Genomic DNA, 17,705 nt, shown 5'->3' on the forward strand with positions numbered 1-17,705 from the left:
CACCAAGAAATTTATTCCTGTCAGTACTTCCTCAAGCTTTTCTATCTGAGGCCTTTATTGAAGTTAATAGAATCAACTCAGGGAAACCTTTCACTCAACGAGATATATTTAGCGCTGTCTAAACATCAGAGGTGCTGAGTGCAGTCAGCAAATACCTTAATCTCCTCATCTTTTTAAAAAGAAATCTCCCGTTTCTTCCCTTATCTGCTGTGCATTTAGCACTTGGTGAAGGAGGGTCTTTTAGACGATGGTAAATCGTTTCGACTTCATTCATTTTTTTCGGAAGAGGTTGGCAGCTGACTTTTGTCTCCCAGTTTCTAACTAACCCTCTCTAAAATGCCACGCCAGCCATCCCTCAGCCCCTTTTCATTGAATATAACATTGCATGCCTTTTCCTTAACCCTCCAAGTGCCTTCACGTCCTCATCTCACCTATCAAAATTCACCACTCAACCTTCTGATCTCCCTCTGCTTTCTTTGTGATTCCTGGAAACTTGCTTCTCAGGTCACCTGTCCCAAAAGGGGGCAGCTCAGTGGTTAGCATTGCTGCCTCATAGCACCAAGAACCCAGGTTCAATTCCAGACCAGGTGACTGTGAAGTTTGCGTGTTGTCCCCCTGTCAGTGTGGGTTTCCTCTGGGTACTCCGGTTTCATCCCACTGTCAAAGATGTTCAGGTTAGTTGGATTGGCCATGCTAAATTATCTGTAGTGTTCAAGAATGTGCAGGTTAGATGGATTAGCCATGAGGAAATGCAGGTCTATGGGGATAGGTAGATGACTAGATCCGGGTAGGTTGCTCTTCAGACGGTCAGTGCCGACTCAATGGGCCAAATGGCATCTTTTCACACTGTAGGGATACTGTGGTTCTAAAACCCTCAGAACTTTAACTTACAACTACAGTAAACACTTTGGGGTGTGTTTTTCTGCACCAGTTGTGTTTGGTAAACACGATTATTGTTTGCAACTTCATCTGAGTCCTGTAAAGCCCATGCAACCTGTACCATGGTTGGGGTGGGGTTAAGGGCGATAGGCAGGAGTTAATATATCTGGATTTGAGTCTAGATTGACCTGGCTATTTCTTTTGCCTGTTCACTGTGACTCTGGGTTCAGCTGTACATTCTGTCACTGCCTGAGGTGCAACTGTCTGACTCAAGAGAGACCAGGTACAACGCTCTTGGAAGTAGCATCCATCAGCATGACTCTGAACCTCGCTTGGTTAGCTTGAACAGTTATGAAAGAGAGTCATGGGCAGTACGGTGGCTCTGTGGTTAGCGTTACTGCCTCATAGCACCAGGGACCTAACTTTGATTCCAGCCTCCTGTGATGGTCTGTGTGGGGCTTGCATGTTTTCTTCCTATCCATGCAAATCCCCTTTGGGTGCTCTGGTTTCCTCGTACAGTCCAAAGATGTGCAGGTTAGGTGGATCGACCATGCTAAATTATCGTCTAGTATCCAATGATGTGCAGACAAGGTGGATTAGCCATGGAAAATGCAGGGATAGGATAGGGGAGTGGGTCTGGATGGGATGCTCTTCAGACAAGCAAAGTGGACTTGATAGACTGAATAGCCTGCTTCCATAGTGTGAGAATTCTGGGTCTTACTGGACTTGAAAGACTTTCTGTCTCTCTCTCTTCCACTCCCAACAGATGCTGCCAGATCTGCTGAGTTTCTCCAGCATTCTCTGTTTTCATTTCAGATTTAGCATCCGCAATATTTAGCCTTTATATATCAGATCAAGCCATTCCCTTATGTAGGAGAGGCAATGGCCGAGTGGTATTCTTGCTGGACTGTTAATCCACCGACCCAGATTACATTCTGGGGACCTGGGTTTGAATCCCATCATGGCAGATGAGGGAATATGAATTCAATAAATACCTGGATTTAGGAATCTAATAACAACTGTGAATCCCATGTCAATTGTCATGAAAAACCCATCTGGTTCACTAATGTCTTATAGGGAAGGAAACAGCCATCCTTACCTGGTCTGGCCTACATGTGACTCCAGACCCACAGCAATGGGAGATAACAAGGTGTAGAGCTGGATGAACACAGCAGGCCAAGCAGCATCAGTTTGAAGAAGGGTCTAGGCCCAGAACATCAGTTTTCCTGCTCCTATGGTGCTACTTGGCCTGCTGTGTTCATCCAGCTCTACACCTTGTTATCTCAGATTCTCCAGCATCGGCAGTTTCTACTATCTCCACAGCAATGTGATTGACTTTTAACTGCTCTCTTGGGCAAATAGCATTGGGCAAAAAATGATGGCCGAGACAGTGACGCCCTCATTCCATGAATGAATAAAGAGTAAAAGCTGGCTCCTTGATAGGTATGAAGACTGGGTAACACTAAATGTCTGAACAAGTGGAGGGAGGCAGTTAAACCTCTCCTCGAATGGAATTCCTGCTGCCTATATTTTCACCCTGTAGCTACAGGGCAATTAGGGATGAGAGCAATAAATTCTGTCCTCACTACGCGGAGACATCCACATCAGTTGAACTAAAAAAAATCATCCATTGTTCGTTAATCCATATCCCTGAGCTTGTGAGGTTCCGCCTAGTCGAACTCGTCCTCACCCTCAACAACTTCTCTTTCGATTCCTCCCACTTCCTACAGACTAAGGGGGTGGCCATGGGCACCCGCATGGGCCCCAGCTATGCCTGCCTCTTTGTAGGTTACGTGGAACAGTCCCTCTTCCGCACCTACACAAGCCCCAAACCCCACCTCTTCCTCCGTTACATTGATGACTGTATTGGCACCGCCTCTTGCTCCCCAGAGGAGCTCGAACAGTTCATCCACTTCACCAACACCTTCCACCCCAACCTTCAGTTCACCTGGGCCATCTCCAGCACATCCCTCACCTTCCTGGACCTCTCAGTCTCCATCTCAGGCAACCAGCTTGTAACTGATGTCTATTTCAAGCCCACCGACTCCCACAGCTATCTAGAATACACCTCCTCCCACCCACCCTCCTGCAAAAATTCCATCCCCTATTCCCAATTCCTCCGCCTCCGCCGCATCTGCTCCCACGATGAGGCATTCCACTCCCGCACTTCCCAGATGTCCAAGTTCTTCAAGGACCGCAACTTTTCCCCCCACAGGGGTCGAGAACGCCCTTGACCGCGTCTCCTGCATTTCCTGCAACACTTCCCTCACACCCCACCCCCGCCACAACCGCCCAAAGAGGATCCCCCTCGTTCTCACACACCACCCTACCAACCTCCGGATACAACGCATCATCCTCCGACACTTCTGCCATCTACAATCCGACCCCACCACCCAAGACATTTTTCCATCCCCACCCCTGTCTGCTTTCCGGAGAGACCACTCTCTCCGTGACTCCCTTGTTTGCTCCACACTGCCCTCCAACTCCACCACACCCGGCACCTTCCCCTGCAACTGCAGGAAATGCTACACTTGTCCCCACACCTCCTCCCTCACCCCTATCCCAGGCTCCAAGATGACTTTCCACATTAAGCAGAGGTTCACCTGCACATCTGCCAATGTGGTATACTGCATCCACTGTACCTGGTGTGGCCTCCTCTACATTGGGGAAACCAAGCGGAGTCTTGGGGACCGCTTTGCAGAACACCTCCACTCGGTTCACAATAAACAACTGCACCTCCCAGTCGCAAACCATTTCCGCTCCCCCTCCCATTCTCTAGATGACATGTCCATCATGGGCCTCCTGCAGTGCCACAATGACGCCACTCGAAGGTTGCAGGAACAGCAACTCATATTCCGCTTGGGAACCCTGCAGCCCAATGGTATCAATGTGGACTTCACCAGCTTCAAAATCTCCCCTTCCCCCATCGCATCCCAAAACCAGCCCAGTTCATCCCCTCCCCCCACTGCACCACACAACCAGCCCAGCTCTTCCCCTCCACCCACTGCATCCCAAAACCAATCTAACCTGTCTCTGCCTCCCTAACCTCTTCTTCCTTTCACCTATCCCTTCCTCCCACCCCAAGCCGCACCCCCATCTCCTACCTACTAACCTCATCCCACCTCCTTGACCTGTCAATCTTCCCTGGACTGACCTATCCCCTCCCTACCTCCCCACCTATACTCTCCTCTCCACCTATCTTCTTTTCTCTCTATCTTCGGTCCGCCTCCCCCTCTCTCCCTATTTATTCCAGAACCCTCACCCCATCCCCCTCTCTGATGAAGAGTCCAGGCCTGAAACGTCAGCTTTTGTGCTCCTGAGATGTTGCTGGGCGTGCTGTGTTCATCCAGCCTCACATTTCATTATCCCTGAGCTTGTGAAACTGGTTTTCCTGTCAGTCAGTGCCACAATTTAAAAATTCTCCTCCTCTTTTTCAAATTTCTCAATGATTTCTTCCCTCTGACTATTTCTAAAGTATCTTCTAGTTCTGCGACCCCAAGTCTTCAAATTTGGTTAGTTCAATGCTGTCAATTTTAAGAACTATGCAAACAGGTCAGAGGCTGGGAATACTGTGGCGAGCAACTCACCTCCTGACTCCCCAAAGCCTGCCCACCATCTACAAGGCACAAGTCAGGAGTGTGATGGAATACTCCCCACTTGCCTGGATGAGTACAGCCCCAACAACACTCAAGAAGCTTGACACCATCCAGGACAAAGCTGCCTGCTTGATTGGCACCACATCCACAAACATCCCCTCCCTGCACCGCTGATGGTCAGTGTGCACTATCTGCAAGATGTACTGCAGCAATTCACCAGTGACCCTCAAACAGCATCTTCCAAACCCATGACCACCTTCACTGAAAAGGTTAAGGGGAGCAGATACATGGGAACACTTCCACCTGCAAATTCGCATCCATGCCACTCACTGTCCAGATTTGGAAATATATCGCTGTTCTTTCACTGTCGCTGGGTCAAAATCCTGGAAACCAACCCACATCCCCCCACCCCCACCCCATGGCATCATGGGTTGACCTAAAGCACATCGACTGCAGCAGTTCATGAAGACAGTTCACTATGATCTTCTTAAGGGCAACGAGGGATGGGCAATTAGTGCTGGCCCAGCCAATGAAACCCACGAGAGAAGATAAAACATTGCCCACCATTGATTTTTAGCTGACTTCACCCTTAATACTGAAATGACCTTCTTAAACTGTTTTCGCCTCCTGACCCCTCTTTCCCCTCCTTTAAAGCATTCTCTAACAGTGACCCAATTGACCAAGGTTTTGGCCATCTTTCCTCCAGCTGTTTTCTGTCACTCAATGTCAATGATGTTTTCTGTAATAATCTAGTTGATTGTTTTGGCTCACTTTGTGACATTAAAGGTGCCTTATGACTTCAAATTGTTGTGGTTGACAATTTGGTTTCAAAATTCAGGTTGGAAATTTTAAAAAAAACTTTCATTTTCCTAACCACAGTTTGAAAATTTGAAGACTGCCTCAAAGTTTTGTTTTGTTGTCTTTGTTTGTAACATAAGAACTTTCTGCTTTTCACAAATGCATGAGAGAGGGGAGAAGCAGTAGAATCTACTTTCGCCTCCTCTTAAGAACTGTGTGTTTTCTCTGCTTCCCTGTCTCCCCACATCCCCACCTCAGATATGCCTCAACCTCCAGTCGAAGATATCCATCTCTTGTCTGATGAATACAGCTCCAGAGGCAGACTGAAACGCACAGCCCTCGATTCCCAGAAATCCGGGGGGCTCACTGTTGAAACGCTGGTGGTGGCAGACAGGAAGATGCTAGAGAAGCATGGCAGAGACAATATCACAACCTATATCCTCACTGTTATGAACATGGTAAGCCAGTGAGAGAGTATACTTGCAGCAGGGATAGGGGTGAGCATTTTATTTGTGCTTTTTGCCTCTCAGTATCAAGATTGAATCATCTACAGGTAGTTACTTCTCTGTTACCCGTGCCAGGAATTCCGTTGATTTTTTTTGAGGAAGTTCTGCAGCATGTTTTTGTGTCTGAACATTAATATTCCTCACATTGCGAGCTCCTGGTTTCCGAAGCGCCATTGTGACCAGTTCCCAACTCAAGATCAGATATTTGGTCACTGAAAGATATTGTCAGAAAAAACTGGTGACTCAGCCAGTCTGTTGAATCGTTTGACTTTTGGAATGGACTCTGTCAGAGAACTGAGGGGAACAGGGAAAAGGCAGGAAAGTGGAGTTGAGCATTATCAGGTCAGTCATCTCTGATCGAATGGCAGGGCAGACTTAATGGGCTGATTAGCTTAATTGTGCTTCTAGGACTTATGAATCCTTTTGCTGTACCTGCTATTTACAGAGAACAGGAAGAAAGTTAAGGTAATCATTCCTGATTCTGAGTAATACATCACCATATGCTAAGCAATTAATAAGACTACACTGATCTGATGTCCCATATGAGGAGGATCAGGTAGGTCACAAGTAACCTTGTTGTGGTTAGCGTTGAGCCAGATATACCTTGGCACTGCTTACAAGATAATAATGCATTGAAACAGTCACTTGCTTGCATAGATGCAGTCCCAGCAACACTCTAGAAACTTGACATGCTCCAGGACAAAGCAACCCCTTTAATTGGCACCACATCCACAAATATTTTCTTCCACCACCAATCTCACTCAGGAACAGCAGTGTGTAGCATCACCAGGATGCATTGCAGAAACTCTTCAAGGGTAATTTCCAACTCATGACCACTACCACCCAGAAGGACAGGGGCAGCAGATACATGGGAACACCACCACCAGCAAATTCTCCTCCCAGCCACTTGCCGTTCCTGCCATGGAAATAGATTGACATTCCCTCAGTGTCACTAGGTCAAAATCTTGGAATTCCCTCCCTCATGGTAGTGTGGGTTAACCTACAACACATGGACTGCAACAGTTCAAGGTGACATGGGTGGTGGACAAGTTGTTGAAGGGAATCCTGAGGGACAGGATTTACATGTATTTGGAAAGGCAAGGACTTATTAGGGATAGTAAACATGGCTTTATGAGTGGGAAATTGTGTCTCACTAACTTCATTGAGTTTTTTGAAGAAGTAACAAAGAGGATTGAAGAGGACAGGGGGTGGATATGATCGATATGGACTTCAGCAAAGCGTTTGACAAGGTTCCTCATGGTAGACTGGTTGGCAAGGTTAGATCATATGGAATACAAGAAGAACCAGCCATTTGGATACAGAACTGGCTCAAAGTTAGAAGACAGAGGGTGGTCTTTCAAACAGGAGGCCCGTGAACAATGGTGCGCCACAAGGATCAGTGCTGGGTCCACTGCTTTTCTTTATAAATGATTTGGATATGAATGTAGGAGGTATGGTTAGTAAGTTTGCAGATGACACAAAAATTGGAGGTGTGCTGGTCAGTGAAGAAGATTACTTCAGAGTACAACAGGTTCTTGATCAGGTGGGCCAGTGGTCTGAGGAGTGGCAGATAGAGTTTAATTTAGATAAATGTGAGGTGCTGCATCTTGGAAAGGCAAATCAGGGCAGGACTTATATACTTAGTGGCAAGACCCCGGGGAGTGTGGCTAAGCAAAGAGGCCTTGGAGTGCAGGTTCATAGTTTTATGATGGTGAAGTCACATTAGATTCAATAGTGAAGAAGGTGTTTGGTATGCTTGCCTTTATTGGTGAGTGTGTTGAGTAAAGGAGTTGGGAGGTCGTGTTGTGGCTGTGCAAGACATTGGTTTGGTGACTTTGGAATACTGTATGCAATTCTGGTCTCTCTGCTGTAGGAAGGATGCAGTGAAACTTGAAAGGATTCAGAAAAGATTTGCAAAGATGTTGCCAGGATTGGAAGGTTTGGGGTCTAGGTAGAGGCTGAACAGGATGGGGCTATTTTCCTTGGAGTGTTGGAGGTTGAAGGGTGACCTTGTAGAGGTTTATAAAATTGTGAGGGGCATGGATAAGGTGAATGGAGAAGGTCTTCTTCCTGGGGCAGGGGAGTCCAAAACTGGATGGCATAGGTTTAACGTGAGAGGGGAAAGATTTAAAAGAGACATAAGGAGCAACTTTTTCATGGAAAATGTGGTGCATGTGTAGTGGAAGTGGTAGAGGCTGGTACAATTACAACATTTAAAAGACATCTGGATGGGTAAATGAGTAGGAAGGGTTTAGAGGAATATGAGACAAATGCTGGCAAATGGGATTAGAATTTTTTAGGATGTCTGGACGAGTTGGACCAAAAGGTTTGTTTCTGTGCTGTATATCTCTACGACTGTATGACTCAAAGTCAGCTCACCACTGCCTTCTCAAGAATAAATTAGGGATAGACAATAAATGCTGGCCAGCCAATGGAATCACATCACGTATGTGAATTTAAACAAAAAGCTACTGATGTTTAAGTGTTTAATTTGGTAACCTATGTTGTTCCAGACTACGTAAACATTGAGGTCAGGGCACTGTAATGGGTCGGTGCAAAAGACTTTAGTTCAGTGATCCTGGGTCAAAGAGATCATTGATCTTGTTCATGACCACTATTCATTGAAGCATCCCGGGAAAGAACATCAACTACTGTAACCCTGGTGCCTTCTCTGGCTAATCTCCATGTTGTGGGGTCGTTGTAACATCTATTGAATTGAATTAAACGGAGCTCCTCTGATAGTGGTCAGCAACAAGCTCTTGGTGCTGGAATGAAAGGGATGTGTCTCTCCTTGTATACGGTTGACGGGCTATATCTTTGGCAGAGCAGCAAAGGTAATGGGAAAGTTGCCAGGGGTGATACCCCTGGGAAATTATTTTCTTTCCTTTTCTGGGGAAGACTGGAACTGTATAATCTAAGGATGAGCACTCTCTCGTTTAATCCTGAGATGTGGGATGTTTTCATCATCTGAAGATCATCAGTGTCCAGAATTCTTTTCCCTCAGAAAAAGTTGAGGCTGGGTCATTAAAATTATTCAAGGTTGATTTGAAGAAATTGTTGATTGACAGTTGAGCCAAGGGTCATGGGGTGTTCAGGTAGGAAGGTAGAGCCGAAACTAAAACCAAGTGCACCATGGTCTGAACATGTAGTGGAGCAGGTTTGAAGGGCTGAATGGCCTACTTCCTGCTTTAAGTCCGACAGTTCTGGTACATCCACAAACAGTCTCCAATTGTGACTGTTCTGAAAGAAGTGGCACAGTGGCACAGCCATTAGGTCTGCTGCCTCACAGTGGCAGGGACCTGGGTTCAATTCCAGCCTCGGGCGACTGTCCATGTGGAGTTTGCACATTCTCTACGTGCCTGTGTGGGTTTCTTCCGCGTGCTCTGGTTTCCTCCCACAGTCCAAAGATGTGCAGGCTCAGCAGATTGGCCATGCTATATGGCCCGTAGTGTTCAGGGATGTGTAGATCAGGTGGCTTCTACAGGAATGGGTCTCTGAGGTTTGGAGTGGACTTGTTGGGCTGAAGGGTCTGTTTCCACGCTGTAGGGATTCCATGGTGAAGGGGAAAGAGCCCTTCAAGGACTCTGTGATAAAGAATGTCTTCACACATTAAGGCTGATGCAAACCTTCAAATTGTCCTTCTTAACACACTTTTGAGATTAGCAGTCGGTTGAAGATTTCAAAATAGAGGCAGATGGATCCAAGGTAATGAGATGGATTTGAGGTTGTGTGGAGTTAATGATCCAGTTGAGCCAAGGAATAGATTTAGGAGGCTGAACAGCCTCTTTTGTTCCTATTTGATGCCTGTTCAAAATAAATATTCAAGAGAGGGCTGGACATGGCCCTTGTGGCTAAAACGATCAAGGGAGAAGGTGGGAATGGGATACTGAGATTGATGATCAGCCATGATCATATTGAATGGTGATGCAGACTTGAAGAGTTAAATGGCCTCCTCTTGCATCTGTTTTCTATGGGATGTAACTGTTGCTGGCTGTGCTCATTCCTCATGGTCCTTGAGAAGGTGGAGTTGAGTTGCCATCTTGAACCGCGTTAATCTATCAGATAGGAAGGAAGTTCCAGAAGTTTCTATCAATGACCAAATATGATCATTAACATTTGTCCTTGTAAAATGGTATGTGACATCGTGAGGATGCTCCCTGTGCTAGTTCTCCTCGGCAGTCGAGCCTGAGGATTTGGAATGTGCTGCTGAAGAAGCCACAGCGAGTTGTTGCACTGGCCCCTGTGAATGGTGCATATTTGTGCCACTGTGCCTGTGGTTCAGCAGGTGAGGACTTAAGATGGTGGATCTGGTGCCAATGATAAGTGGGCTGTTTTGTACCCTCCAAGATAGTGGACAAACTTTGGAGAATCAGGAGGTGAGTTCGTCACCACAGATTGCTAAGTTCTGACCTGCTGTTGCATTCAAAACATTTCTGTTGCTTATTTTAAAAATTCTGGCTTATTTGTAAACGGAAATTATTTGGCATTTGACTGGCAAACTAATATTTATTGCAAAATCCCAGGCCTGGGTGCATGCAGGCACAGACTGATGAGAGTTGGGCCGTGACACCGTCTTATGGAATTCCTGGGATGATCCACCTCTGAGATAATTCGTCTCCTATAACCATAGCCAAGTTCCTCTGTGGTAGACACAAATCCAGCTGTTGGAAAGTTCTCCCCCATTCCCAGGTCAAATGGCAGTGTGTTATTACCATGTAATAAATCTGGCTTGTTCCTTGACAGTAATGTGTTGACATGTTCATCCCGACAGGTATCCAGTATTTTCAAAGATGGCACCATCGGAAGTGACATAAAGATTGTGGTGGTGAGCCTGTTACTTCTGGAGCAGGATCCAGTAGGTTATCTTCCTGTTCCTATTTTGTCATAAATACATCAAAGGAATGCAGCTAAACTAAATCCTAACCATATGTCTGAGGTAGTAACCTGCCGAGTAGACAGATAACGTGTAGAATTTCAACCACGAATTTTTTAAAACAAACCAGACAATCCTATGACAAAGAAAGAACTGTCCCTTGTGACAATCCATTGACAATCCTCCGACTTCCCGAAGTGCTTAAACAGTTTTGAACTATTTTTGAAGTTCAATTCCTGGTTCATTAATGCTGCCTGTAAGTTTCGTCGTGACACCAGAAGTACTTCCTAGCTGTTCATTTTCAAACAGTCTCAGGGGATCTTTCACATCCGCCTGAGGATGCAAATGGAGGCTCAGTTTCCCATCTGGCCCAATAGATAGCATCTATTTGCCCGTACAGGTTACCTGCTCCAGGCAAAGGCTTGACTTCATGGTCTTCTGACTTGCAATCAAGAGCTCTGAGATCTGGCCTACTCCTGGCACTGGATCAGAATGTCCCGGGAGGAACTTCGTTCCACAAAACACACGAGGGGAAGTGCCTGGACATATGACTAAGAATGAGGAACATTAGAGATAAAAATGTGGAATATTGGGCAAGCTTAATGGACCCCATTAAGTCCTTAATCGTCTTCCACATCCTCAAGTTCACGTGTTGCACGTGCGTGTGCGTGTGTGCGTGTGTGCCTGCGCGTGCGTATCTTCTGTGTGCATGTATAGCGTGAAAGATAGATTAGCTCTACTACAATATCCTCTTAGTTATATTCCTAGCACTCACTTTGTGGATTCCTGTATGAAGATGAGCCATTTGGATGGTATTTGCAGGGGACTGTGGGAAAGGAAAAAGTCTCTTGGCTGACGTTGTTGTAATAGGTGCATTGTGGAGTTCTGTTGAGCTAATTGCAGATCCAGTTCACTCTGTAGACAGAAATTATAACAAGAATTAATATTTGCCACAGTCATAGAACTAATCATGAAACAAAAAAAATTGGGTTTTGTTGGTTTCCTCTTCCAGCCTGGGTTAGTGATCAATCACCATGCAGACCAATCATTGAATAGCTTCTGTCAATGGCAGTCTGGCCTGATGGAAAAGAATGGAAAGCGGCACGATCATGCGGTATTACTGACTGGACTGGACATTTGCTCCTGGAAGAATGAACCCTGTGATACATTGGGTAAGCAGAACACCCTGCATATGAATTTCTCACTGTTTGAGAAAGTAACTGTCCAGAAAGAGTTGGCCTGAAACTCTCAGAAGGTCCTCTCTTTAATTAATGAGGTGTAGATATCACTGACTGAATTTATTGTGTATCCTTCATGGCTCCTGGAAAAATGTTAATGAACTATGTTCTTGAATAAAATTGAGTGGCTTGCTAGGCTATTTCAGTGGGCTCTCAAGAGCCAATTATATTGCTGAGCATCTGGACTCACACATAAGCCAGGCCAGATAAGAACAGCAAATGCCCCTTCACATCAGTGAAGCAGATGGGTTTTTACAACCTCTAGCTGTTTCCTGGTGATCCGTCATTGAAACTAGCTTCTTATACAGGTTGGATTTTGCTATTTGACTTTTGATCCTTTGCCAAATTGGTGAGGTTTGATTACACAGTCTACACTCATTGATCTCCACCATACTAACTGTATGGGGTCTTGCAGTTGACTTCATCACTCCCAAACTTAAGTTGCAATAGAATTATCAACTATATGGCAGATAAGTTGATGACAACTAATTGAGAAAACTGAGTTCAGTTTGTGAATTTGTGTGTACTTTGAAAAAAAGATCTTTGATGAAGAAAGCTGGCTATGAAACTATTGATGTTTGTAAAAGTTATTCTTGGAATATGGACATCATTGTCCAAGCCCATCCCTAATTGGATCAGAAATTACCTTAGATCAAATAAGGGTGGCAGGTTTTCTTCCCTAAAGGATTTTAGTGGACCAGATGGCTTTTAAATAATACTTGAAACATGTTTGAGATCAAGTAAGCTTTGCATTCCAGATTTTTATTGAATTTAAATTTCACCGTTTCCTGTGGTGGTATTTGAACCCAAATCCCCAGAATATTAACCTGGTGTATAGCTTACTGATGCATATCACTAGGCTGTCACCTCCACACATTAACTACTGTTCACAGTTTAAACGCTGTTCCCTTTTGCTGTTTGTCTGACATATGCCTTCAGTCCCACACTGAATATTATCAACCCCGCATAATGACGAGTTGCTTTTGGAGTGCTGTCGTTTTTAAATATCAACAAATTCAAACAGGATTGCGTGTATAAAGAACCTCTTGTCATTTGGTGACACTGGTTGGGAGGAATGTAAGCCAAGATACCAGGAGATCTCATTATTTCTCTTCAGACTCTGCCTTTGCAAACTGCCAAAAGGTGGCCCTTTTGCCAGTTGTCTGTATAAACTACAGTAGTACCCAAATAAAAAAAAAAATCAGAAATTGCTGGAAAAGCTCAGCAGGTCTGGCAGCATCTATGGAGAGAACTCAGGATTAACATTATAGGTTGAGTAACCCTTCCCGTTCTGAGGAAGGGTCACTTGGCTCACACCGTCAACTCTGACTTTTGTCCGCAGATGCAGCTGGACCTGCTAAGCTTTCCCAGCAATTTTTGTTTCAGATTTACAACATCGGCAGTCCTTTTTGGATTTTTCTCAGCACCCAAATGAGGATTGTTTGTTAGCTCTATCTGAGGGCAGCCAGGAATGGACAGTAGATGCTGCTTTTGCTGAGTTTTTATGATATGTGGAAGAAAGAAATGCATTGTAGCTCAGACGCCTTTACTGTACATTTGATAATTTCCCTAAAGCTTCAGTGACGAATGGGTACATTTGGCTGTGCCGTCCCTCACGTGAGATGATAAACCTTTTGACAGGTTGCAAAGGCAGAGTCTGAAGAGGGATAATGAGATCTCCTGGTGTCTTGGCTTACATTTCTCCCAACCAGTGTTGTCAAATTACGAGATTCCTTACGCACATAATCCTTTTTGCGGCTACTGATATTTAACAATGACAGCATTCCAAAAGCAGCTCATCATTGTGCAGTGCTCCTGGGTCTTTAGGTAAATCAGATGCAATTTTCTTTCTCATTTTGTGTTACTCATTAAAATCAAGTTGCCATAGTACCACTGACTCATTCAAAAGCGACAACTGACGATGAGTTTAATCTGAGGGTCACCACATCTTGGGCTAAGATTGAGAAAGAGTGTAACTCTACCAAGTGTGGGAATTGACCCCATGCTGTTAATATTGCAAGCTAGCCATCCAGCCAATTGAGCTGAGTCAGCCTTAAACAGAGTAAGCTCGTAAAATAAATACAGGTTGAAGATACCAGCCTGATTATCACTGTGTGAGAGGCAGAGTAACATCTTACTCTGTGCCCAAATTATTTAGCTTAGAATAATTCCTTATTATTTTATACAAATACCACAGTAGAGGGAGAGGTCATTCAGCCTATTGAATTCATGTCAGCTCCCAGTAGAGCATTCTACTCCATCCCATTCACTCTCCTCATTGCTACCCCCACCAGCAAATTTATTTCTCAAAAAAATGCCCATCCAATTTCCCTCTGGAATCAGATTCACATTTTTTTTGAGCCTTTATTGAGAAAGCACTGACAAATCTCATGTGCTGGAGAGCAGTCAGAGATTACATTTATAGACCAACTGCCATGTCCTTAGCAACAAAACCAGAATTTTCTGGGAACTCTCAGCAGGTCTGGCAGCATCTGTGGAGAGAAAGCAAAGTCTGAACAAGAGCCGTTGGACTTGAAAAGTTAACACTGCTTTTTCTCCACAAATTCTGCCTGACCTTCTGAGTTTCTCCAGCATTTCTATTTTGTTTCTGATTTCCAACATCCGCAGATCTTTGCTTTATTTGTTTCATGCTCTTGGAATCTTCTGAAGTGCTTCACAGCATTTGAAAAATGTTACTGAATACTGTTTATTTTTTATTATTTGTTCACGTGCTGTGGATGTCACTGATGAAACCAGCATTTATCACCTGTCCTTAATGGCCCTGGAGGAGGTGGTGGTGAGAAACCTGATGCACTGCGTTATTTGGGATGCATTGACACCACCAATGCTGATGGGACGGGAGGTCCTCGATCTCGTCCCCACAACAGTGAAGGAACGGAGACGTATTTTCAGAGTCAGGATGATGAGTGGCTTGGAGAGGACCTTGCAGTTGGTGGTATTCCCATGTGTCTGCTGCCCTTGTCCTTCTAGTTAGTAAAGATCAAGAGTTCAAATACTTATCAAGAGCAACCTTGCAGGGTTATGGGCAAAAAGGAGGTGAGTGGGACATATCGTTTTATAAGATCAGCACAGGCACGATGGACGAAATAGGCTCTGTTGTGGTGCAACATTCTGCAAAAGGCCTATTTTGATTTCTTACAGCATATTGATGGACGAAGAAATTTCACCATGTAGGAAGTGCTGAATTTATTGTGAAATCAGGGAAGTATATATACCTGAGGAGGTTTGGGGTGTTGCTACAGTACATCTTTTATGCTGCTGCCACCGTACAGCAGTGATGGACAAGGTACCAAAGCATGCAGAGGTAATAGACAACTTGCACACAGCAAGGTTTCACGTGCTGCATTAAGATAACAAAGTTATTTACTATTGTTAAACTAAATTAGAACTATTAATATTATAACTCTGTTATTAAACTATTACCCTGCTTTTATTGATGTTGCTTGGATGGATAAATATTGGCCAAGGTGGTGAAATAACCTCTTCTCTTTCCAGCCATGCTATGGGACCCTTAGCAGACATCTCAACTGCTAACTCAGGCCTTAGCTTAATGTGTCATTTGAGCATTGGTACTTCTGACAGTGTAGCACTCTGCCAGTCATGTGTTTCAGGCATTTATTTCATGTTTATGTTGGGGGTAAACCGAGACCCTCATTGTGCCGAACAAGAGTGCAACCAAATAAGGTAAGTTGGCATTTGGAAGGTGTATTGCAGAAAGAGAAAGGTAGGAAGCAGGAGTGAATGAGAGTGCATTGATGTCATTTCACCATATCTTATACCTTGTATACTCTATGTATACTGTCACTTCTGGCTATTGTTATATTCTGATGTGATTGAAAATTTTTGCAGGTGGCCAAAGCACACCTTTGAACCTCAGCTGATATTTTAGATCAGAAAAGGCAATGATTAATTGCTGTCATCGTTTATGATGCTGAGGAGAGCCTTTTAGAGAATAGCTCATGTCACTTTACTGGGGCGGCAGTGATACCCAGCAATATCAGGGTGCTGGTAGTCTTCATCATGGAAGTATAGAATCTGTACAGTGAGTAAGCAGGCTAATTAATTGTCCCATCAAGTCCACACAGAACCTTTGAAGAACATCCCACCCAGATCCACACGCCTCATGCCCTATTGCTGTAACCTTGCCTTTTCTGTGGCTAATCCATTAAACATGTCTAATCCTGGATACTATGGACAATTTAGCATGGTCAGTCCACCCTAACCTGCACATCTTTTTGGACTGTGAGAGGAAACCAGAACACCTAGAGGAAATGCATGCAGATGCAGGGAGAAAGTGAAAACTCCATTCTTGACTTACTAGAAAATTGTTCTGTGGGCAAGGGTTCAAATCCCTCAATGACAGGCAATCACATTTGCATTAAATAAAAAACCAGAATGAAAAAAAAGTAGCCTATTAACATTTTACACAAAATTACCTGGTTCACTGATGTGGAAGGAAATGCTGCCTTTATCTGGTCTGGCTTACATTTGACTGCAGACCCCTGCGAGGTGGTTTTCTCTCAAGTACTCTCTGGGCAATAAATTTTATCCAGTGTTGCTCTCATTGCATTAATGTATATTTAAAATAAGGACACGGAGTGGAGAGGAGACAGTAAAATATTGCGGGATGGGGCCAACTTCCATGCAGTGAAAGCTCAGTTGAGACTTGTTTGGAGTTCTGTCTCAGTTGTCAGTGTGTGATGTTGTGCCTGTGCCTGTTCTTTTCTGGGGATTTTCTGAAACTTGGGTTTGTTTTGTAGGTTTTGCTCCAATTAGTGGAATGTGCAGCAAGTACCGAAGCTGTACCATCAATGAGGACACAGGCCTTGGCCTGGCTTTTACCATTGCTCATGAATCTGGACATAAGTAAGTGATTCTTATGCTCTGTTTGATCCACTTTGTCAGGCCTCCCATTTTGATTTGCTTTTGCCAGGGCTGCCCCAGCTGTTCAGGTCCCACTGGCGTTCTCCATTGGCAAGACCAAACAATGGATATCAGCAGCCTAATAAAAACTGAAAAAAAAACTGCAGAGGCTGTAAATCGGGAACAAAAACAAAGTTGCTGGAGAAGCTCAGCAGGTCTGGCAGCATCTGTGAAGGAGAAAACAGAGTTAACATTTTGGGTCTGGTTCTGAGGAAGGGCCACTTGGGCCCGAAACGTTAACTCTGTTTTTTCCTTCACAGATGCTGACAGACCTGCAGTGCTTCTCCAGCAACTTTGTTTTTGATATCAACAGCCTATTCACCATGGAAGGCATAATGGCCTCACATGATCTGCTCACATTTCTGAAGTGGGACTTGTTGACATATCAGTAATGCCACTGTCCAGAGCCCGAGGCATTTGGTTCAAATCCTACCATGGTAAGTAGTGAAATTGACATTCAATTGATTACATCTAAAATTGAAAGCTTGTTTCAGAATAATATCAACCATCAATTGTTGTCAAAATCCATCTGGTTTCTAGGAAGGAAATCTTTCGTCCTAACCTGGTCTGACCAACATGTGACTCCAGACCTAAACTGCCCTCTGAAATGGCCTAACAAGTCACTCAATTGAACTGCAGAGATGGGATTCTCAGGATTGTGTTAGTTCAGCTATGGTTTCAATTCTAAATGCAATTTGGACAACAAACGTTGATGAGCAATACCCACATTGCATCAAATAATAAATAAAAAGGGAACCTTCTGCATTTGAGGGGGGGGCAAGAATGCTGCTCACTGAACCACAGCTGAGGTGAATAATTTTAGGGAGAGAATTTTCAAGTGAGGGAAGACTGAAAACTGATTAACCATTGA

The 17,705-nt window shown here is 44.5% G+C and overlaps 1 protein-coding gene across 2 annotated transcripts in view; it reads left to right on the forward strand.

The window, feature by feature from the left end:
• adamts18 (ADAM metallopeptidase with thrombospondin type 1 motif, 18) overlaps positions 1–17,705 on the forward strand; it is a 290,884-nt gene that overhangs the window by 101,450 nt on the left and 171,729 nt on the right. For both annotated transcript variants that reach the window (XM_048547165.2, XM_048547166.2), the window contains exons 5-8: positions 5,532–5,731; positions 10,551–10,634; positions 11,665–11,824; positions 16,672–16,777. In XM_048547165.2, the coding sequence (XP_048403122.1) occupies positions 5,532–5,731; positions 10,551–10,634; positions 11,665–11,824; positions 16,672–16,777 (550 nt within the window). The remainder of the gene's footprint in view (positions 1–5,531; positions 5,732–10,550; positions 10,635–11,664; positions 11,825–16,671; positions 16,778–17,705) is intronic.

The sequence above is a fragment of the Stegostoma tigrinum genome, chromosome 16, assembly GCF_030684315.1.
Source record: "Stegostoma tigrinum isolate sSteTig4 chromosome 16, sSteTig4.hap1, whole genome shotgun sequence".
In the NCBI taxonomy this organism is placed as follows: domain Eukaryota; kingdom Metazoa; phylum Chordata; class Chondrichthyes; order Orectolobiformes; family Stegostomatidae; genus Stegostoma; species Stegostoma tigrinum.